At 37.8% G+C, this 24,652-nt stretch overlaps 1 protein-coding gene across 2 annotated transcripts; it reads left to right on the top strand.

Annotated features, from left to right (window-relative positions):
* Positions 1-14,256: 14,256 nt before the first annotated feature.
* Positions 14,257-23,199, top strand: ehf (ets homologous factor). Of its 2 annotated transcripts, XM_079859819.1 has the most exons (10): positions 14,257-14,371; positions 14,468-14,551; positions 17,952-18,060; positions 18,986-19,243; positions 20,242-20,298; positions 20,477-20,536; positions 20,684-20,752; positions 21,969-21,998; positions 22,237-22,432; positions 22,532-23,199. In XM_079859819.1, the coding sequence occupies exons 3-10, from the start codon at positions 17,961-17,963 to the stop codon at positions 22,629-22,631; spliced, it is 870 nt and encodes a 289-aa protein (XP_079715945.1). In that variant the 5' UTR covers positions 14,257-14,371; positions 14,468-14,551; positions 17,952-17,960; the 3' UTR covers positions 22,632-23,199. The 2 variants fall into 2 exon arrangements, with proteins under 2 accessions (XP_079715945.1, XP_079715946.1); XM_079859820.1 differs by lacking the exon at positions 14,257-14,371 and having other exon boundaries at positions 14,385-14,551; positions 20,480-20,536.
* Positions 23,200-24,652: the final 1,453 nt, after the last annotated feature.

Genomic DNA, 24,652 nt, shown 5'->3' with positions numbered 1-24,652 from the left:
TAAAGTTGCATGGGAAATTTTTCCATGCAGAGATCAAACTGTCAATCATCCCCCATTACAACTTTATTGCGGCATCACGACTCAGGAGGGGCCGATCTCTGCTGGTTGGTCCTCTGCAGGCATGTTGTATATTTATGGAGGAGAGTAGCTGACGTTTAATGAAGCTGTGCAGAACGGACCCGACAGGCAGCGCTTTCCACCGCAGGCTCGCTCTAATCTCTGTTAAAATAAAAGATAATGAAGCATTTAAACCATCTGAACCTCTTTCAGCCTGTGGCCACACAGAGAGATTTGATATGGAGAGACAAGGCGAGAAGCGATCTGGTAAAAGAGGGAGGGAGGAGGCTGTCATTGTTGGGTCAGAACAGTTGATCAGCCTCAAGGCCTGCAGCTGCAAACTGTGAAGGAGGTGGGAATGTTCGTGTGTCACGGTTTATGTGTCGTGGTTTGTGTGTGGACAGGTTTGTGAATTGTTTTAAACGTCTGCGAACGTGTACAAAAATGGCCAAATCATGTTTTGCATTAGGTTTCTATGAGGGCATGGTTTAAGACTAAGGGCCCTATTTTAACGATTTAAGCGCATGGTCTAAAGCGCATGTCCAAATCCACTTTGGCTAGTTTAACGATGGGAAAAATGGTCGGCGTGCCCGGCGCATGGTCTAAAAGGGTTGTCCCTATTGTCTTAATGAGTAATGGGTGTGTTTTGGGATTTACGTGTGTTATACCAATCAGAGTCTCATCTCCCATTCCCTTTAAATGCCAGTTGCGCTCGCGCCATGGCAGATTAGCTATTTAAATGACAGAATTTGATAGTGGAAAGACCGAAACCGTCTCCAGAGCGCAAACGGAACTGCTCGTAAGCGAGGTAAAAGTGCACAAGCAGACCATCTACGGGACAAGCCGGATTCCACCAAATCTTTATGTACATAATAATAATCTTTTACATTGTAATCCTTTTATTTTAAATATTTGGCATGTTTGTGTGCTGCTGTGCGTCCCTGTGTGTTTAATAAGCAGAGTGTACGCGCGTTGTGGCGCACATTACCAACACGCTTTTTAAATAACAAAACAAAATATTGCACCATTGACTTTAGACCAGGTTTCAGTTGGTCAATGGCGCAATGGCGGTCAATGGTTGGTCTATTTCTGTTGCCTCAAAATAGCAACGCACCAACAATCCGCCTGAACACACCTCGTTTTCAGACCAGCACGCCCATGGGCGCACAAATGGGTGCAAATGCATTTGCTATTTAAACAACGTGCCACAGGATGTGAAAATAATAACTGCGTCGGGCTGAAACAAGCAAAAAACACTTGCATTGCGCCGGGTGTAAGATAGGGCCCTAAAGGTCCTTGCACACTCAGTCCGAAATTCTCGTCCGAAATTTGCGCACGTTAAAAAATAAATACAACCTCATGTTGTTTCAATCACTGCCTCCGACATAAAAAAATTCTGATCAGGTTCGATTTTCTGCATTGTTCGCATCCGTAGCAAGTATTTTGAGAGGTGTTTTGACAAGTCAGAGCCACCGAATGACGAATAGCCTACGAAAAAACGCACACGAAAATTTCGGACTCAGTGTGCAAGGACCTTAAGGTGTAATTTAGTGTAAAACTAATGTTCCCAGAGCATTCTGGAGCCAAACGTAGCTGGGTTATCGGGAAAACCAATGCGTCTAGTGCATCTGTGAGAGATTCTTGCTAATCTAACTTCAAAAGTCTCGGATTTTGTCTTACGAAAATGTCCACATCTCTCTGTTTCTCCCTTTCAGAGTTTTCGGATCATTATCGAATGTTATGCTGTTCTAATCTGCTTTCTTAGTTGCATCATTGGAATTGCTGGCAGGGCAAAGAGGCACAAGAGAAAAAGGATGAGAGAAAGGCAGCAATGAATGGATGATGGAATGGATAGAGATGGCAAAAGAGTGAAAACAAAGATCGAAAACCGCATAAAACTGGTAAGAAAGAGTAGGAACATGTTTACACTGGACCACATGGTGTGTGTGGCTCACATCTGTACTGAAATTACCTTTTCTCTTCAGCTCAGTGTTTCTGTTATCCGTTCAGTCCAGCTCCGTGTCTTTTCTCCTTTAGCCCTATGGAGCAGATACATCTCTGTGGGATCTGCCCTCACCACCGCAATCAACCCAAACAAAGCCGCGTGATCAAAGTATACAGCAGCATAAACAAAAGCTCGAGAGCCCTGCTCGCCTCCCTCAAGCTCAGAGTTTTTGATGATGAAAAGCAACTGAGTGTTCTTGCATCTGAAAATGAACTATTTGAAAACATCATGGTAATTTATTTGGTACATTTGAAAGAGAAGATGTGAGTTTTAGTTTGCTGCACTCACAGAGTTAAACTTTACCAGACGTATAAAAATAAAGGTCTTGCAAAGAGATGTATAGCTTGGTGTTGTAGGAGAACTTTCAAAAGTTGCTTTAATGCCATAGAACCTTTAAAATTTCCCATGACACCCTAAAAACCTTCAAATTTCCTATGAGGCCACATAGGCCACGTATTCACTGTAAAGTTTCAGGGGTGACAACCGCATTTAAAGGGATAGTTCACCCAAAAAGGAAAATTCTGTCATTAATAACTCACCCTCAGACGGTTCCAAGACCTTCGTTCATCTTCGGAACACAAATGAAGATCTTTTTGAAGAAATCGGAGAGATTTCTGTCCCTCCATAGACAGCTACGCAACTGACACTTTGACTTTCATAAAGAGATATATGAATTGAGTGGTTTAGTCCACATTTTCTGAGGAAACTCAATCGCTTTATATGATGAACAGGATTTATTTAGGCCTACTCTTCGCCTACTGACCTAATACGTAAAGATTATGGGAAGGGCGCTAGCCAGACGGGATTTAAACTTTTGGTTTGAAGACGAAAAACACACCAAGCACAATGTTCTTCTCACCATTACTGATTTCCAACACACACTCACTGCGTTCATCATGGTTTTGCGGCTGTCAGAGCAGAAATGAAAGCACGTTAGCTTATTTTGTCTATTAGATTGACAGATCTGAATAAGTCCCGCCCATAGACCCTCCTCTCGTAGAAATCAGGACAGAAGTGGTTGAATGTGGACTAAATAGATAGATTCAAATAAAAAGTGTAAACGGGAATGTGTCTCCCTTAATACCAGGTGTGAACAGGACCTCTGCTTAACCTAAGTGTGTACATGCACTGTATTGTCAATTTCCTTCATATTCTGTCTGTGTGTGAGAGAGAGAAAGAGGGGTTTGCCTTACTCATAACATGACTAGTGCTTCTTCTGCTAGGTGATGTGGTGTGAATGTAAAACAGCCGTGTGGAATGAGCGAGAGGGGAGTGCTGGGAAACCAGCGGTAGTAATATCTGCTGTCTCACCTCAGCGCCTCTTCTCATTTCTCCTTGATTAGCTGCAGAAATGCAGTTTACTCTTCACCCCCTAATGAAGAGTAAAATAGATATGTGTGTGTTTGGGGTGGTGGTTGAAGGAAGAGAGGAAAAAGAGACATAGTACTTGTTTTGGTGAGTCGCCTTTCCCTTCAACTATTTGTGAAAGGAATCCTTGACCACCAACTGGGAGAGGCACACTCACATTTAAGTGCACTCGGGTTTGCCACAACCTTTTTGAGCCCTAATTGAGGATGATCAAAGATTATTGTATTATTGACACTTTAAGGCATTAAATATTCCCATAAGGACTTCCTGGAACAGACACATCACTCATTAAAAGAGTTCAACCTGATGTCTGAGTGCCACAATAGTGTGAAAGTTGCATATTTTAAAGGTTTATTGCCCCTGTTTCCCTGCTTGGCTTACATTGTAAGTGGATTACTGTAAATACACTTCTTGTTCATTTTTACAAATTGAGGGATGAGTCTAAACTAGATTTGCTTTTCCTGAAGGAAATACCAGTGCTTGCAAAAGAATAGTGTTAAGATTTTAGGAAAGCTCAGGTTTTTTTCTCTGTGTAAATTAAACGTGGCTATATTTAGTATTCTGTAAATCAACGTTTGCGAGTGTGGTATTGTACTACAATAGTTTCAAAACTACAAACAGTATTCAAAAAGTTAATATCTAGTAATTTACATTTCAAACACAATATTTGTACTCCAACGAAAATAGTTAAAAAAGAACCAAAAAGTAGAATTAACATTGATCAGGTGAAGGCTGATAGGGTGCATGGGAAACATGAGGGATGCTGGGAAGTGTAGTGCCGTTGAGGTGTGTGACAAGATCACTATGCAAATTTGCCATGCCGTCATCACAATTGGTTACATTTTGAGCAGATTAATCACAAATGTTTTTAAAAACTCAATATTTGAGAACCCTTTTATCTTTTACCATCATTGCTTAGTAGTGGCACGAAATTGGAAACACTCCAAAAAGTATTTTTGCACTCGAGTGGTATATTTACGGCGTCCTCTCGCCATGAAGTGTTTGTGACTTTTCATGTTAAAACCAGAGAAGCTTGAAGTCTATTTTTTGCGATAACATCTTTTCTTTTTCTACACCTCTCAGAGCTCCTAGAAGTCTGGCTTCTCCTGCGTTCCTCAACCTGAAAGAGAAGTGGCAAACTGTGAGTGCCCTTGTCAAAAAAACAAAAAGTACATCACCCCATAACTGCTGGAGAAGTCTCCTGCTGTTTCAAGGAATTCTGGGTAAGAGTGTGTGCTGTAAGGGTTCATAAAAGTCAATCCATGGGGGATTTACATGTATGAACCGAAGCTAAACCTAATCAGCATACTGCTGAGATCGATAAATCAAACTTAAAACACCATAACTGCAGGCTTCAAAGTAAAAACAACATCAAACAAAATGTCATGATTGCGGTATAATTTTTATTTAGATTACCACCATTCGCGGCAATTTTGATCATAATCGTTATCGCGATCGGCATTATCATTGTAGTGCTGCATGACAGCATCATTATTCCATAAGAACAGCCTACAGATGCAGATCATTTACAAGGACACATGATGGGACGCAAAGCCATTGGCGCTCTCATCGTGCGTCGTGATGATCTTGTTTTCTGCGTGTGCGACCGTTTAGATTTATGAATTCATAAATATGGACCATCTCGCTTGAAAATATACAATGACTCTCAGAGGGCAAAATCAAACTCTAGTGGTTTCAATTATACGCCATATAAAAGCCAATGGGGAGAATTTATTTGTGTTCAACAGAGGACCGCACATCAATTGTTTTGTGAATATGTGTGTGGAAAGAACAAATGTGTGTGAAAGGCTTGACTTTTAACTACTAAAACAAAATAAAAACACCCACAGATCATTTTTATTTCCATTTTGACACACTTCTGGACTATTCAGCTATACCAGGGACTGCTGAATAAAGTTCTCTTAGTGTGTTACTTAGTGTACTATTATAGTTTTTATTAATATACTATTATTTTTCGTTCACTTAATCCGCTAAGTTTGGAATAGCGTACTGCTGTTGTTACTTCTGCAATATACAGTATACACTCACCTAAAGGATTATTAGGAACACCATACTAATACTGTGTTTGACCCCCTTTCGCCTTCAGAACTGCCTTAATTCTACGTGGCATTGATTCAACAAGGTGCTGAGAGCATTCTTTAGAAATGTTGGCCCATATTGATAGGATAGCATCTTGCAGTTGATGGAGATTTGTGGGATGCACATCCAGGGCACGAAGCTCCCGTTCCACCACATCCCAAAGATGCTCTATTGGGTTGAGATCTGGTGACTGTGGGGGGCATTTTAGTACAGTGAACTCACTGTCATGTTCAAGAAACCAATTTGAAATGATTCGAGCTTTGTGACATGGTGCATTATCCTGCTGGAAGTAGCCATCAGAGGATGGGTACATGGTGGTCATAAAGGGATGGACATGGTCAGAAACAATGCTCAGGTAGGCTGTGGCATTTAAACGATGCCCAATTGGCACTAAGGGGCCTAAAGTGTGCCAAGAAAACATCCCCCACACCATTACACCACCACCACCAGCCTGCACAGTGGTAACAAGGCATGATGGATCCATGTTCTCATTCTGCTTACGCCAAATTCTGACTCTACCATCTGAATGTCTCAACAGAAATCGAGACTCATCAGACCAGGCAACATTTTTCCAGTCTTCAACTGTCCAATTTTGGTGAGCTTGTGCAAATTGTAGCCTCTTTTTCCTATTTGTAGTGGAGATGAGTGGTACCCGGTGGGGTCTTCTGCTGTTGTAGCCCATCCGCCAAGGTTGTGCGTGTTGTGGCTTCACAAATGCTTTGCTGCATACCTCGGTTGTAACGAGTGGTTATTTCAGTCAAAGTTGCTCTTCTATCAGCTTGAATCAGTCAGCCCATTCTCTTCTGACCTCTAACATCAACAAGGCATTTTCGCCCACAGGACTGCCGCATACTGGATGTTTTTCCCTTTTCACACCATTCTTTGTAAACCCTAGAAATGGTTGTGCGTGAAAATCCCAGTAACTGAGCAGATTGTGAAATACTCAGACCGGCACGTCTGGCACCAACAACCATGCCACACTCAAAATTGCTTAAATCACCTTTCTTTCCCATTCTGACATTCAGTTTGGAGTTCAGGAGATTGTCTTGACCAGGACCACACCCTAAATGCATTGAAGCAACTGCCATGTGATTGGTTGATCAGATAATTGCATTAATGAGAAATTGAACAGGTGTTCCTAATAATCCTTTAGGTGAGTGTAGATAGGGCAGAAATAGTAAAATTAGTATGCTTTTTAGTGCAATGCATGTCATATAGACCGTATGTAGCCCCATGCTTTTTTTGGCACTGCGCTCGTTGTGTTCTGTCTTCCGGTTTGTATTTCCACAGCATGAAGGTAAGATCTTACAGATTTATGAATGAACCGCTATACTGACATTTGTTATGACATCCGCTTCTAACATTACAGTGTTCATGAAAACTTTTGTTAACTCTACAATAACTCAAACACTAATTTCTAAAGATGACTGCATGCTTGTTCTCTGCCGCATAAGGTCTATATGAAGCATGTGACTGCTTTCCTAATTTATCTATTAAATATCTATTATCTATTAAAAATATTTGTTATTCATTACTGCAACATTTGGTGAGTGAAAACATGTAAACCCTAAAAGCTAACGTTAGTGTTTTGTTGTATATCAATGCAGTCTAATGCAGCAGTCTGTGATCAGCGGAGTCTCTTTCCTTTTGCTTGTACGAAAGGAGTGTGACATGTTCATTAAACAGCAGGAATCCCATTAATAACCCCAGCAGCCCCATGTCACATCGCTCACGTGTAATTAGTCAAACAAACGGCCACAGCAATGCTAATTGTCCCCCTGTTCTCTGTCCCTCTCTCTCCGTCACTGTCACTCTAGTCTTCTTTTCTGTCCTCTCTGCTCTATCCTTTCCTCACAGTTTTCTTTAATAGCCTCCATCACGTGCACTAATCTAGAAATCACACTATGACGTCTTATTTTTATTATTTTATTTTATGTGATGCTATTCATTTTATTTGATTATTTTTGTTATACTATTCTTTTATTTTTTTATTTAATTCTTTATATTTATGTTAATGCTTTTCATTTCAATTTTGTCATTCTTTTTTGTTTTGTTTTTTCATTTCATTATATTTATGTTATCGCCTCCATCATAAGTGCATTGACCTAGAAATCAAACTATAATGTCTGAAAAAAAAATTAAGTTAATAATTATTTTATTTTGTTGTATTTTATTCGTTAACTATCTCATGCTATTCTCTTTATTATTTGTTTTATTAGGGCCCGAGCACCGATGGTGAGAGAACCCTTTTGTTTTTGCTCCGTTTCTTCTTCTTCTTCTTCTTTTTCTTCTTCTTCTTCTTCTTCTTCTTCTTCTTCTTCTTCTTCTTCTTCTTCTTCTCCAAAGTGAATCGCTTTTTAGAGGGCCTAAACATACTCGAAAACTCATGAAACTTTGCACACGCTTCAGAAGTGGTGAAAATTTACGTGTGATGTGGTTTTCAAAATTGGGTGGGGCAAAATGGCTTACTTATTGCCCCTACATTTTGCCCCGGCTCGACGTTTCACGTACAGGTATGAAATTTGGTACATACATGTAAAGACCCAGTACCTACAAAAAAGTATCTTGGAGCGTAGCCCTAAACACAACAGGAAGTGAGCTATTTTGAACTTCCTCTCAGATTTTGGGCAGTTTTTGCCATTTCCTGATGTTGTACTTTAACAAACTCCTCCTACAGTTTTGATCTGATCCTCTTCAAATTTGGTGAGTGTAATCTTAAGGCATTTCCTAAAGGCGCCGGGTGGCGGTGGCAGGGGTGCGAGGGCCCTTTTCATCGCTGCTTGCAGCTTTAATTTTACTTTTTATTTGATTCTTTTTTGTTCTTTTTAATTTGTTAAATTAATTATTTTGTTTAATTTTTTTTTTTTTTTTTTTTTACTTTTATGTTATTTCCATTCTTATTTTGATACATTTTAATTTATTTTACAATAGTTTTTTGGTCATTTTTTTTTTATCAAGCCATACAATAGCTTATGTAAGGAACAAATTGAAGTCATTATTCACCGTAATAACACTAGACAGACTCTAGTCACTGTTTTCTTTTGTACTGTAAAAGAACAGTGTGAACATTCTCCAAAATACCTGCATTTCCCAGAAGAAAGGAAAGCATATGGTTTTGCGTAAACAATGCCTACGAATGTTTGTGTGAACTATTCGTTTAACCTCAGGTTGCTCCAGGGGGCTTGTCACTGTAATTTGTCGTGAATCTCTTCGGATAAAAGCATCAGCTAAATGACTGCTCATCAAAGGCCGTAAACACAGGCACGCTCATGCAAAAAAACACATGCATATTGCTTGAGCACCCAACAAGGTCTCTCACGTTAAGATTGGAGTTGAAGGATGCTAATAGACTTCAAATGAGATCTACTACAAAGGTTATGGAGAAGGCTGCATCTGGTTCCCACACCTGCCACTGGAATAGACTTACTACTCAATTTAACCATGTCACCTCAAAGCGATGAGTCACCGGTGCTGTATATTAATGCTGAAATAGTAAAGCGCTGCAATTAAAGACACATCGTGACCCTGGCTATGACTAAACCTTATTTTGGGAAAAAAGGGAACCTGTGAGTGCGTTCTAGTGAGTCATAATCCCCGTCATGTTCTGCAAGAGGGAGACGTTCGACCTAAAAGTGCTGCTTTGTTGGTGTAATCACGCGATTTAGCTTGTTTGTTTGCGCGCTCGCGTTTTTTTTAATCATTATTCCCCTGGTTTGCCAGAGGATGTCGGCGCCAACAGCTCACTTCCCCTCCGCTGAGCTCTGGAGCGGCGTTCTGTTCTGTCTGAATGAGTCTTTCAGAATTAATTTGTTCCCCAAAAACCCCTCCACAGACACAAAAGAGCGCTATAATTGTTGCAAAAGCCTGTCGACGTTCTTGCGGAGAAACCCGTGACTTAATGTGGGCAGCGCACCAAAACGATTTGAAATGATTTGAAGTGTGATTTACCCATCTGTGACTCGGTCTGTGTATTGACAACCTTAGCACACCCTGTGGCTTTTAGTGCTACTATCATTCCAGAAGAGCTTCTGCCTCTGTTGTCCAATTTAAGCCTCTCTACCGATGTCCAGCCAATCAGAAGCTTGGTTTTCCCGAGCCCTTCTGCCCAAGCAGAGCCAGAGAAATCCATGGTGGACGTGATTTTAGAGGGCAGCGCCGGACAGCAGATGCCGATCACAGGAGGCTCGCTTGGGCCGTAGCCTGCAGGCTGCCGGGCATGTAACAGATAACAGGGGCTTATATGGTTCTATAGAGAGCATTGCTAATTCAACAACACAGACTTGCAGGTGGGCTGCAGAAAAACCGTTCATACAGAACGGAGATCACAAAGCTTTTCTATAATTAGTACTCGGAACACAAAGGAAGATATTTTGAAGATTGACTTCCATTGAATGGACAAGAAACTGTTTGGTTTTTCATTTTTGGGTGAACTATCCCTTTAAGTTTAAAAAATGTAATACATAACTAGCGCACTACAAACCTCAAATCATGCGGATTGTTGTAGAAAATATGTGCTACTATGTTGTTAAGTGATCAGACTTGCGAATTTGACCTTGAGGGTGATTAAACGGGCAAAGAAATGTAGGGATGCACGATGTGGCATGGATGATATTAAATGTCTTCTGATCCCAATAATTATTTGTGGTGGACAGTAAAATTATATTTTGTTGTCTGAATAAAATTATAGTGTTATATTAATAAAATTATTTTATTTGAGAATTAATAATAATAGTGGTAATAATATTTTTTATTAATTCATTTATTATATAATAATAAATTATGTAAATGTATCATTTATATCTTAATATTATAATTTATATTTTTATATTTACTTATAAATCATTTTGTATTTACACATTTAAAATATTTATATATTTCTATTTTATTTTTATCATTTATATTTATAGATTTTTAAATAGTTTTGTACTGTTTACCATTTTTAAATATGTATTTTTGTTTCATATTTATAGATTTTTATATTATTTATTTATTTAATATTAGTTTATTTTTAAATAATTTAGTAGCCTACTATTTACAAATGTAATACAATTGTAATTTAATTTACTGTCAATTATTTAGGCCTATTAACTCGACAGATATGGTATCATGCTTTCCTAAAAATAAATACGACAGAATAGTATAGAAATAGAAACAGAATAGTAGAAACTTGGCATTCTTTTTTCTCAAAACGTGCAATCTCACTTAAATGCTAGAAAAGGACTTTCTCATGAGAAAGTCCTTTTCTAGCATTTACCATTCTCATAAGTCAATTCAAAGAATGGTAGCCTAAGTCTTTGTATTATAAAACAAAGTAAAAACAAGTGAAATTAAAAAAATATATCTCAAAAGAAAAACTACATCTCAAGTAGTGGTTTACAAGACAGCTTTCATATATTAAACAAGCACTTTAGTGTTCCAGCCATGTGGTGTCACTTTAGTGAGCTCACAGTGCCATCAAGTGGCCTGGAGAGGAACTGCTCATTGGCCCAGTCCTCCCAGAATGCAATTGCTGCGGAGGAGGAGGAGGAGAAGGGAAGTCAGACACATACGGTCATAACACACCGCGACACAGGACTCTCCAGTTCAGCTAGTGTAATTAGACAATACGTATAATTACTCTAGCCATCATGTGCAATGTTCAACAAATAGACACACGTGCATATGCACACACACACACACACACACAAGAATCCCTTCATTCAGCACAAATCATTCGGCTGATGCGGTGCTCATTACTCTAATTACATAGTCATTGTTCTCTCACAAAAAGGACGTAAAATTGCAATTTAGCCCGAGAAATTGCCATTTGTAGCTGTAATTGACCCTAATAAAATCATCCACTCTCTTTCTTTTCTCTGTCTCTTTCTCCACCTCATGTGAAATATTAAAGATGACAGCTTTGAACGTGCTGATGAGAGCCTAATGAAGGGATCGGGGAAAATGAAGGGAAGGAAGGAAAGAAGGATTTCTCGTCTGTAAATGAGCGCGTGAGCTGTAGCCCTTCTTCACAGACTAAGCGAACGTTTCGCTTTTCAAAACGGGTTTTCTGGCAACGGTTCCTCATGACTCAGCCTAAATACTGATCTTAAATCTAAGCGTTGCTGCAGTAGATTAGATCTTAATTTAATCTCGAAAGTGTTTGAAACAGTACAATGAAATAAAACGAAAACAAATCACTGCATTTTGAGGAGATTTTCAGCTCAGAGTCTTTCAAATGTACATCAAGTGAAATGTTGACAATCCAATAAGTCAAAATAATAAGAGGGCACAACCTATTCACACGCCAATACTAAAATAATAACACTGTTCATAATTTATTCAAAGCTTTTCATTTCATAAAAACATCTCATCAGTCACCACACAATGCAAACATGTTTGCTAGCTAATGTCTCAAATTGTGACCTGCTTTGTGTGCAGATTGGTCGAAGTGTGTGAGGCCACAGACGTACATAATATCCAGCACATATGTTTGAGTCAGAGTGAAGCAGAGTTTACCCATTATGAGTCTTAAAGCTTTTGAGTCTCTTTAATCAGAGGCGTAAAGCTTCCTGCTGACCTGAGCGCTCGCGGCCTGCTGTTACTTTGTATGTCGGTGAACGTGTTCATCTCGATCATATGGACCTGAGATCAGGAGGCATGGGGCGTGTTTTTGATCATGTTTTGATAGACAATGGAGTTTGCAGTGCATGTGTGGAGGTTGTTTTGTCTTATGCAAACTTTTTTTTTTACTATTTTGAGATTATTACTGCATTGATGTCCTTCTTTCCCCAGCTTTTAAAGGGATACTTCAAGCAAAAATGAAAATTCTGTTATTAAAAACTCACCCTCATGTCGTTCCAAACCTATAAGACTTCCGTTCGTCTTTGGATCACATACAAAGATCTGAGATCTGAGAGATTTCTGTCCCTCCCATTGACAGCTACGCAACTACCACTTTGACGCTTCAAAAAGTTCATAAATAGATCGTTAAACTAATCCATATGAATTGAGCGGTTTGGTCAAACATTTTCTGAAGAGACTCGGTCACTTTATATGATGAACAGATTGAATTTAGGCTTTTATTCACACACCAACATTCATCAACTCACATAGCACGTTTGAGCTTCTGCAAGAACCAGCGAGGTTTGTTCTCGCGCGTCAAGAAAATACAGTTTAGCTTCTGTTTAAGTTATGGGCTGACAGTCTGAATGAGACTTAAAGTCATTGATTTGCTGCCATGTGATTGGCTGATTAGATATTTGTATTAACAAGCAATGGAACAGGTGAACCTAAAGTGGCTAGTGAGTGTGTATAATCTCAGGAAAGCTCAGCACTGTAAAAAAAAATCTGTTACATTTACGGTAAAATACTGGCAGCTGTGGTTGCCAGAAATTTACCGTACAAAATATGGTAACAAATTTTTAGATTTTACAGACTTTACTTAAATTTACAGTAATAAACCGTATTTAATTATCTGATATAATGTTAATTTACTATCCTATTGAAGTACTTACCAGTATTCTGTTTTGTACCATAGTAATACACTGACAACCACCAATCACAGTGGAGATGAGAGTCACATGATGAATTAAAGATCATCACAAGCAGCTCTTTCATAAGAAAGTTAATGCTAATATATAGAAGCTGCACAGTCTCATTCATACAAACACTAAACACCATCATGGTAACACATGTGAAATTTTAGAAATGCAATAAGCATTAATTTAACAACATTAAATGTAACATAAAACCCTATTGTACATAACTGATTAGAAAAAACTAAGAAAACTGACGAAACATAGTTATTTCAACAAAAATACGTCAAATGTGAAGTGTCACGCAGGGAATTGTGGGAATGTCAATTTACGTTTTTTCACTGTAAATTATATAATGACTTTTTCTTTTTCACTTCCAAAAACTGTAAATTTAACGGTATTTTACAGTAAATGTAAATGTACCGTTAGATCTATCACAGTTGTTTACCGTATATAGTAAGGAAACTTTCTCTTAATAACAGTTTTTCACTGTAGCATTTTTACAATCTTTGACCGTTAAAAATCACAATAATTTTTTAGTGTATAAGATCATATTTCATGAAAAAAGAAAAAAAAATTGTACCACTTTATTTTAAGGTGACGTAGTTACATGATACTACATGTACTTACTATATTAAAAACAGTATATTATGTAACTAACCCTAAACCAAACCCTAGCTGTAACTCTATAGTAAGTTAACGTAGTTAATCAACATTAATATAAGTGCTTATTTGAGTAAGTACAATGTAACGACGTCACTTTAAAATAAAGTGTAACCCAAAAAAATTGCATAGAGAAAATTAATCTTATTTTTAGGACCATTACCATTTTTTTACTGTATTGTTTAAAAAAATTATTCTCATTACAGTAATGACAAAAACAATTCAGTTTTACTGAATTTAATTTACAGTATGGTGATTCAAAAGAAATGAAATTATGTGCTTATTTGCCATGAAAATAATGCCAGAAATATATATAATTTTAGTCTTATATGAAATTTGATTTTTGTTTACAGGCTCTGTTATTAATTTTACCCTCAGAAACAAAACAAAAACAAATTACGTTAAAACAAAAAGGACGACTGGATAGTTTGGTTCTTGTTCAACATCAATAGATTAATTACTGGCAGGATTGCTGAAGCATGTGGGTGAGTGTGTGGGCGAGAGAGAAAGAGAGAGAGACTGATAGTGTGTTCATAGTGAAAGTGACTTGCTACAACAGTACCTTTCTTACAGTATGCAAATACCTAGGAACCAACCTGACATGAAAGAAGCCAATCAAAGCAACAGGAAGCAGACGGAATAAAAATCCTCATTGGTGAACAAGGTCACACTCCGTCACAGAAGTTTGGCTGGCCTAAACTGTGTCACAGGTACACAACGCAGTCTCTCCATTAAACTGAAATCTTCTCTCCCCATACAGACGCTGAAAACTTTAGAGGGAGAAGAAAAAGACATTTAACTTTCAACAAGTAGCAGTCCATCTGGATCACATTCATCATCTCTGGTGAGCAATATGACACGCTTTAATTATCTTTGATTCTCTGCAGGACAGGTTTTATTCACTCATGCACTTCAGTGACGGTCCCAGATGATGCAAAACAATTCAGTTTAACAAGTGACAATAGTTGTATAAAAATAATGTGAATTTTGTGCCTTTTTTGCCTTTACTCTCTCAACATTTGCATATGTGCAGCATATTCGTTTTTTAGAATCACGTTAAACAGGTTCAAAATCAAGAACTATTTGATACACTGTGATAAAATTGCCTTAACTCATCAAAATAAATTAAGCAATTTTCAACTTTTTTTATAAGTTATACATGATCCTACTAATTCTTTTTTTAAAGTCAGTTTAATGTAATTTAAGTTGAAATAACTTAAACATCTAAGTTGGTTGTACTTAAGAATTTAAGGCAAAATCACTGATTTTTTTCAGTGGAGGAATATTGGGATTAACCCAAACTCTTAGAAGTCAATAATCTTTTTTTTTTTTTTTTAAGCAAGGTTTTCAATATAACGATATACTGTTCAAATTTATTTGGACACTTTGCGGTTAAAGCTAATTTAGTGGAACTGACTTCATGCATCCACTAAAATTGGGACCAGTTGTAGAAAAAAATTGCTAAAATTGCTTGAAAAGGTGAATTTAAAGAAAGAATCATCTGTTGCAGATGCCATTTTGTTTTATTATTTTTATGTAATGCTCTGAAATTCATACATTTTTAAGTGTGAAAGTGTCTAAACTTTTAGGGCACCTGTGTAATTGGAAAACCCTTTGCATGCTGTAAACAACACATCCAAATTGAGTGTAAATGGCCCCTATTGCGCTGTAAATAACAGGTGAAGGAAATGTCAGTCACTGTAAGGAATGCCATAAACACCAAAAGATGAGTTTATAGATTTCTTTTCCTCATACATTACAGTAGACATCACCATAGTAACACACCAGTCTAGGATGAAAACATCAGATGGGTTTCATAATAGTGGAAAGAAACTGGCAACCTGATTTTCCAGTTAAAAGACAAAGAGCAATTCATTAGTAATTTGATTTTTGAATGATCTATGTGTTGAAAAAAGTAGATTCAACTCGCTATGTAAAACAAATTGTAATTATACAGAATGTCCCTTCATAATGGGAAACTGGAATCTGTTAAAGTTCTGTGCTTCACAAATTAATTCATACATTTTAGTAATTACTTTTACTACTTTTACTACTACTTTTACTTTACTATTATTTTTTTTAAAATAGTAAAAAGTATAAGCAACTTACACACTGTAAAAAATGATATGATCAATAAGTTATGACAACATATGTCTTTACATCGCTTTAACTCATCAAAGCACTTTTCAACTTTATTTATGTTATACAAGATTCAACTCATTTTTAAAGCCAGTTTAATGTAATTTAGGTTGAAATGACTTAAACATCCAAGTTGGTTGTACTTAAATAGTTCAGGCAGCAACTTAAATAAATAATTTTAATGTGGGAGGAACATTGAAACATTTAGATTCATTTTAGCTTAGCTTAAATAAGCAGTGGTTGAAGTTTTTTTGGGACAATACAAATGCTAAGTTTCTAATCTCCTTTATTTGCTCTAGGTGTGAACATTATCTTGCCCTATTGTTAGCATAGCTCCCCCCCAGTTTTATAAACATTCAATAAAATGATGTGCTAGGTCAGTCATCTTTAGATCTATATAAAGACAAATATAGGTCAGATTTCAAGTTGGAAGTCTGTTAGCAGAGGAGATAACACAGGTTGTTCACATACAGCATTATGCACAGTATATACGAGAATCTACGGTTGACTACGAAATCAAACTAAACAGGTTTACAAGCCTTCCCAGGAATGTCAATAAACTGTGTAAATAATTGATTATAGTCATTGCTACTGGCACCCTGCTGAATTAAAAAAATTTTTTGGACAAATTCACAAATTTAATTTTTTATTTAAAATTTTAGCTTCATGTTTTCACCCCATGTTCATGTCATACATATTATCTGTATTATTATGACCATTATCTAATTTAGATCTGGGTTTCTTTGTAAGTGGACATTCACACTAACAGCGACTCGAAGCGTCAAAACAACCGGACATAACAACTTGAGCGGAAGTTGGCGTTGATGATATGATTCAGGCATGTCAAGCAATGCGACAAAGCTGAGAAAGGTTTCTCTTTATGCAAATGAGCAGCGTCCTGATTCGTCTACAATCGGTGGAGCTCACGTGATCCATGTCATGTGAGACACTGATAATTATGCTAATTTAAGGGTTACAGTAAATGTATTTTTTTGCAGCAAGGAAACTTATAGTGAAAATAAAATTATATCTTATTTTTCTCATTTGATCCCACAAATAAAGTTAGAAAATCCAATAGGTCATAAAGCAACCTTGTACGGAATGATTTGAAGCAGCTACATAAATAACAAGTCTGTGCACTACGAAAATAGCACTTCTTATGCGACTTACAATTTTCTTTTGAGTTTATGTTAGCATATTGCTAAGCTAACAGTGTAAACTCAGGCATAAAAATACATAAAATATACAAAAAAATACTTTTGTATTTGTATTTTAAAAGTGTATTTATAATTTATAATCAACATTTATCTTGTGCCATCAACCATCCTGGATTTTTCATTGGACTTATGAGGTATCATAGGAGACTGCATAATTTAGTTCTAGAACCTTTTTGAACAGGGACTACAATGTCTTAAAACTGGGTTTTTGAATGATCATATTAGAATATTATTTTATAAAGGTTAAAAGACAATCAGCTTTTCAGGATACTTGATTGGGATTAGATTATACTCAAGTTTTTCACTGGGCTCCTACGTACAAAAACTTCAGAATCAAACAAAATTATGCTTGTGCAGTAGTTTTCAGCTAAACTGGAACTTAGATCACAAATGCATTCACATCGACAGATGATTTTAAAAAGTGCTTTGTATAATGCTGTTGCAAGTACACGGTATGACTGGACTATTGATCTAACTGTTTAACTGAAGGACAGGTGGACCTTTATGTATGCAAAGCAGTTAGACACACTAACACATTCCTGTGCAAATGTATCTGCATGTGTGGTTGAATGTAGCACGAAGGACGCCTACGCAACTTTCACCCCCTCCCTTTACCTCTCTGTACATACAAGACCTTTGTTTTCCTTTACTGATCAAACCTGGGATCTAGAATAACGTCTATACTATACTATAATTACATGTCCATTTGTGATGCTGTATGTATGTTTACTATTACAAGAATGTTTTCCACCAGGAACAAGCTATAAGGCATTAACTTTATGTCCAAGGCTAAGTTAGACTCTTCTAGTCCAGGTTGATCTTCCAAATTTACATTGGGTGAATAAAGGCAACAAGTAAAGTTTCTTTTCTATATCCTGTATTCAACAGCACTGGATCATGGTCCTTCAGGCCAGCGGTGTCATGAGTATCCCAGCTACTGTGAGTGTCGACAACCAGCTACCTGCTTCATGGATGGCTCACTACAACTGTGCTGATGGTAAATGTCTTTTTCATCTGAAACACCATGAACTAAAGAGTCTAAGAAGGTGCACTTATGGTTATTCTGCCATCCAGTGTAATTCCAGTTAAGGTTTTAAGTTGTAGGTTTCGTTTATCACTAATCAGCGGAGACTCTCTCTGGCAGGTTAATCATTTACTCTAGCAGTCACTGCTGGAGTTACCAGGTTATCAGTTGCATGCACAGGGGACCATGATAGAGATAGTGAAAGTGATTCATACTTATCTAGAAACCATGGGAGGTACTTTTTATGCTTTTTACAGTGTGGAACTGAATCTTCTTCAGTGAATATTAGTTTCACCACTGCTGAAAAGACTTGTTTAGCTGTTCAACAGCATATATATTGTTTTGGATCTGATGGTCCCCACATGCGATGCTACTGTCCTGCAGTCTAGCTCAGAGACCTTTAATCCAACTCCTGGAGAACCACTATCCTGCAGAGTTTAGCTCCAACCCTAATCAAACAGACCTGCACCAGCTAATCAAGGTCTTCATGATTGCTTGAGGTTTGTGGAGCAGGTTGGAAATAAACATCGAAGGTCAGTGGGTCTCCAGGAGCAGGATTGAAAACCTCTGCTGTAGCTAAACCAGTAAGACTTCCTTAGTCAACCTGCTACAACAAAGACTTCAACCAACTTCACCAGCAAACTCAGCTGGAAACACCATAATTGTGCTGATCCTCCAGCTTGAACATAGAAACGTTTCACTTCATTCTACTCCAGTTAGTAGTTTTATCTGGTGCACTCTAGATAAACCATAAAGTCTTTCTTTTGGTCAACCAACTTCCCTAAAATGGTCAAATGTGGCAGTATTGGTCCACTTGACCAACCAGCATAAACAAGGTTTCAGTAGAGACATTTGCTAAATCCTTTTGAAACTATTCTGCTTCAACTTGCACCCCCAGTTTCCATGGTAACATCCGGTTACACAAGCCGGCTCTGGTCTCAGGATCATCACCCACAGAACTGGACCAAGTACCAGGTGTGGGAATGGCTCCAACAGACGCTGGACATGCACCAAATTGATGCCACCAGCATTCCCTTCCAGAACTTTGACCTTGACGGGAGGCAATTGTGCAACATGAGCTTCCAGGACTTCACCCGGGCGGCCGGATCCGTAGGTTCTATACTTTTCCAGAGCCTGACTGACCTCAAGTGGAATGGTAAGATGTCATTTAGAACATGGTCCTGGATCAACCAGATATCAGATTGTTACGGTTGGGTTTAAGGGTTGAATTTGGGTTAGGTCTTCTTGTCAATCAGTAGTTTCCCTTTGATTCTCTCTGACATGGAGTATGTTATAGTTTATGGGTTTTGGGGTAGGAATAAGATTTGCGGTTGTGTGGGTTTATCTTTCGATTGTTTGCTATAGGAATGTTGTTTCAAGTTCTTGTTGGCATGGTGCAACATTACTTCAGATGACACGTGTCCCAACTCGTGGTCCATTCCTGATCCCATTCTCCTCTCTTATATCTATTAATTTCCTGTCTCTTTGACTGTCCTATCAAAATAAAGGTAGAAAGGATGGTACTGTAGTTCAGGAACATTAAACATTCCATTAAGTGTTCAACAAAAATAACATGACGGTATATTTTATAATTTTCAAATGAAGTGGTGTAATTGGCAGCAAGTATCCTTGTCAGAGCTTGCCTTTTGGGGATCCCAATTTTAATCACTAGAAGCATTCTTTTGTGGAGAAATGAGTGTTTGTTCTAGTGAAATCTCACAAGCTTGAGCTTGGAAAGTCCAGCCATTGAGCATGTGTCCCTCTTGGATTCATTATGGTATAGTACATGGGAATTGTTCACCCAGTATTCATCCATAGATATTCCCATGAAATTGTTTTTAGAGAAACAAATATATGAAATGGATTGTACAGTATAATGAATCCAGAGGGGTGCTGCTAACAAGACCCAGAGGTTCATAAACAGTCAGGCCTATACTTTTGATTCAGTTTCCATTACAGTGTATTACTAAACCAAATAAAATCCAGAAAACTAGGTGACATGTGAGAACCATGCCAGCAAGTTAAACTGGTTTAAGACAACATGATGCAGGAATGACTTGGAAATTTGATGATAGTCGTTGCAAAACATGCACTCTGTTTTGAAGACATTTTAGACTCTCATTTTGTTTTTCTTTTTTTCTTAATGTCTGACAGGTCAGTATGGTCAAACAGATATGTTTATACCAGGGGACATTAAAACAGAAATAGATGGTGAGTAAATACTCAAAAAGCTTTTGATTTCATTTTAATCCATAAAGTTCACATAATTCCAGTGACTTTTAACATTGACCCAGTGTCTGCTGCTGAAAACGGAGCTTACCGATTGTCTTGAATGAATTGTAGACTTCTCATGTCGCAATTTTGTGACCAAGGGCTTCAATTTCCTCAGCAGATTTCCCATGTTCAATCCTCCCCTTCAAGGAAGAACCCAGCTTTTACAGCCCTTCAGGTACCTGTGAAATCCATTGATGATTTTTTAAAACATATTTTTATGTGATTTACATCTTTCCTATGAAAACAAGATGATGTGTGTTTATTTATGCACATATTAATCTGATGGTTTGATAATATTGTATCATATTTCCTCTTTCCTCAGAACTGTTTGATATCAAAAGCTCATTCCAGCCCAACATCTCATTGGCCTCACCGGCTCCCTCAAGCCCAGGTAAATGATCTTAATTTGAACTGTCCTAAAGCTAATCCTAAAAACAGTATTGCTTCCTCTCTATGCCAATATCATGGTATGGAATGGTATAGTATAGTGGTAATGCTTATATTTGTTGTTCAATTATCCTGATGCATATAAAATCTATTAAGTGCACCAACACGGTTATGGGTTCAATTCCTAGGGAATGCAATTAACAAATAAAAATGTATTTCTTTAAGTTGCTTTGAATATCAGCATATGCCAAATGCATGAAAATAAATCCATAAATGGATCTGTTTTAACTCGCTTGCAAATAAATATTTAACAGACTAATATTCATAGTTATAATACAATTACATTGGAATGAATATTAACTGGACAACAAAAAGGTAATCAAAGCACCCTTAAAGTGAAGCCAAGTATGGTAACCCGTACTTGGAATTTGTCCTCTGCATTTAACCCATCCAAGTTAGTGCACACACATGAAGAGCAGTGTGTAGTAAACACATACACTCTGCAAACAGTGCACACACACCCGGAGCAGTGGGCAGCCATTCACTGTGGTGCCCGGAGAGCAATTGAGGATCAGTCGTGGGTTTTGAGGGTGGAAGAGAGTGCTTTTCATTCACTCCCCCAACCTACAGTAGGTTTTCCAGCCGGTATTGAGAATCAAACCTATGGCTGCATCCTAAATCTTAGGCAGCTGACTTGTTGCCTCACTGCCCTATCAGGCAGCTTTGCAACTTTGCAAGCAGCGTTTGCCCATGAAAGTATCTCACGGAACTGATTTTGGACAGACTTCTGATGATCTATTCTACAACAAAATTGAGAGAGCTTTAGTGATAACTAAGCGTATATTAAATTACTACAGTACTAATTTCTCGCTAGAAATGACAACAACAACAAAAAAAGAAAAAGTTTGTCAAAAATGTACATTTAGACAATCTGACCACCAATTGTACCTTCAGACACCATCTTTATTTTTTTAAGCATAACTGACACAGAATGGAACGCACAGGATTGTGGGATATCAAAGGCAGTGAAGGATCCATTTTTGAAGGCAACATTTTTTTAAGCTTTAGGACCGCAGCTCATTTGACTCTTCGAAAGCCATAACATATTTTAAAGCCAAAACTGGAGTTATTATTCATAGTTATTGGAGTTTCCTGATCCAAAAAGAAATGTGACATGTCCCTTTATTAAATATGGTTTCATTTCCATTTTCTCCTTTCAGATCCCAAACGGTCACAAGTCAAAAGACACAGTAAGTTGATGGGTTATTAATATCTTACTTCCCTAAAGGGTTTTTTTTTCTGTCAATATGTTCTGAGCTTCACCGTTGTCTTTGAATACCTGACAGCAGCACATACCGAAACCTCATGTGATTTTTCCACATGCATGGCACGTGCATGTGCTTTTTCAAGTTTTTTAAACTGCTTTAGATTCCTTTGGTTTCTCATCTCTCTACGTTCACACAATCTCAATATTTCCATATTTCCCAGACCCTCGTGGGACGCACCTGTGGGAGTTCATCCGAGACATTCTCCTGAACCCCGAGCGTAACCCTGGCCTAATCAAATGGGAGGATCGCTCCGAAGGGGTTTTCCGCTTCCTCAAGTCGGAAGCTGTGGCTCAGCTTTGGGGCAAGAAGAAAAATAACAGCAGTATGACCTACGAGAAACTCAGTCGAGCCATGAGGTAACATCTTCCCTGGAGTTTTGCAACTTTTTAAAGGATTCTGATCAGTACTCCGAGCTACTCACATGTTTCTATCTCTCTCTGTTTTCACCTCCAAAGGTATTATTATAAACGAGAGATCCTGGAACGGGTGGATGGACGTAGACTTGTCTATAAGTTTGGCCGAAACGCTCGAGGCTGGAGAGAGTCTGAGAAGTGAAGGACTTTGTCTTCACATGTAGCTTCCAAGTGAAACTCTTATTTATAATATTATGGCCATTCTATTTTTATTTTTATTTTTGAAGAACTGGGACTATGATGTTGTGTTTATAATAATTGTGTACTCGTCTGTCACCTTGTTGTTGTTATTTGACTATTTTTAGATGCTCTTTAACACTTTGTTTACATTAAAATATTTTTTATGAATTTGAATTTAAAGCATAACAGTTTTGAATATACATTGTCAAAAGCTATTTAACCGGTTTTTGAAAATGAGAAATATCCCGAGGATGACTCCAGTTTGGCTTTTAAATGGCTTAATTTGTCTTAAATGCAAGTAGAATGAACTCTTTGAGTAGACTTTACCATAGTAAAACAGCAAAGGAGTTGAAATGAAGGACTAAAATGTAAAAAAGCACTAACAATTGCAGGTTGTGGTCTTTATTGACATGACTGTCAATAGACATCATGAATCACAAAAAGACACAATGTCAAGTTTTTATTAATGCTTGTATATAGACTGTGTATTTTGCAATTAAACACTAATAAAAAACATTTTTTAAACACTGAATGAAGCTTTTATTTCCTTGAGGCGAACACAGAACATTTAATTGAGTCATTTTGTATTTATTTTATTTATTTGTGAGGGACACATTAATTAACATCACAATGATTGATACATTTTGCCAGATTTAGCCAAGATGGCACAAAAAAAAATCTTTTAACCTGCAGATGGCTACATTTTATTTCAAATTAATTGATGAAAATTAAACATTTTCTATGAATTACATAAATCCCAAATATAATATATATATATATATATATATATATATTCAAGTTGTGAACACACCGGAGAATGCAAGAAAGATTAAAGTTACTTTCAAAATTGTAAAATGTACTTCAACGTAATGGAGTTTTTTAAGACAATGGGCCCTATTTTAACGATCTAAGCGCATGGTCTAAAGCACAGGGCGCAAGTGCACTTAACACATGTCCGAATCCACTTTTGCTAGTTTAACGACAGGAAAATGGTCGGCGCGCCCGGCGCATGGGTCTAAAAGGGTTGTCGCTATTCTCTTAACGATTATTGGGTGTGTTTTGGGCGTAACGTGCAGTAAACCAATCAGAGTCTCATCTCCCATTCTCTTTAAAAGCCAGTTGCGCTCGTATGACAGGGCCCTTAGAGTACAGGACACAAAAATCTTTCTTCTTTCTAAAAGACTTGACTTATACATAGAAGATGAATTTCAATCTGATTGAACCAGTGGCCAATAAAGTTTGGGAACGGCTCATCCCTTCACATACGGGGACAATGCTGGATGTCAAAGCAAGTCTTTTATTTTCTTTTTGTTGCTCGGATGGTAATGATCTGCAGCAGCTGTGGCCAAAGATGTTGTCAGTGCTGAGTTATGTTAGATAAGACGAAATGCCAGCGAGTTAATTGTTCCATCGTGCGTGTCACGGCCACAGTGCTGCCACCTCCGGACAATAGATAAACGGCTCCCTGCTGCTCCGTGAGATAAGAGCCGCTGACACTCTCTGGCCTCACTCTTTGTCTTCCTGTCTGATTTGTCATAGGCAAATCCCTCTCTCACCTTCCAACTCTGTCCCATCACTTTCTGGAGTATTATGGTTCTCTTCATAAACGTGATTTCACAGGGATTTATTTAATCCTTATCTTTATCCACACCCACAAAATTTGCCACCGTATGGTTGCGTTATCTCTCCATTCCTTATCTCCAACTAAAGAAATCGGGCTTCTATCATGGAGGGGACCTGTAAAACAAGACACCGGTGCTGCAAACGGGAATAACTGAAGCGTTGCTGCTGGAGTGAACAATGCTTGTCAACAAGTTTATTATTTCAGGATAATCCACTAAAGACTATATCGTTTCTGTAACCGTGAATCCTAAATGTTTGGTTGAGGCGTTTTGTGACTAATGCGTTAGTACCAGTGTTTTCAAACCAGGGACCCCTGGGGGTCTGAGGAGGAACTGCACGGCCTCAGCAGAAAAGACAAAA

The sequence above is a fragment of the Squalius cephalus genome, assembly GCF_949319135.1.
Source record: "Squalius cephalus genome assembly, chromosome: 23".
Classification (NCBI taxonomy): Eukaryota; Metazoa; Chordata; class Actinopteri; order Cypriniformes; family Leuciscidae; genus Squalius; species Squalius cephalus.
The sequence above is the reverse complement of the archived record's forward strand: the minus strand, read 5'-3'. Positions and strand labels throughout refer to the sequence as shown.

What these genes read in the sequence shown, in the direction of transcription:
- ehf (XM_079859819.1), top strand. Translation starts at nt 17,961, where the DNA reads ATGGTCCTTCAGGCCAGCGGTGTCATGAGTATCCCAGCTACTGTGAGT. An exon ending in GACTGACCTCAAGTGGAATG is followed by an intron (nt 19,244 to 20,241) that starts GTAAGATGTCAT and finishes AATGTCTGACAG; the next exon opens with GTCAGTATGGTCAAACAGAT. An exon ending in AAACTCAGTCGAGCCATGAG is followed by an intron (nt 22,433 to 22,531) that starts GTAACATCTTCC and finishes TCACCTCCAAAG; the next exon opens with GTATTATTATAAACGAGAGA.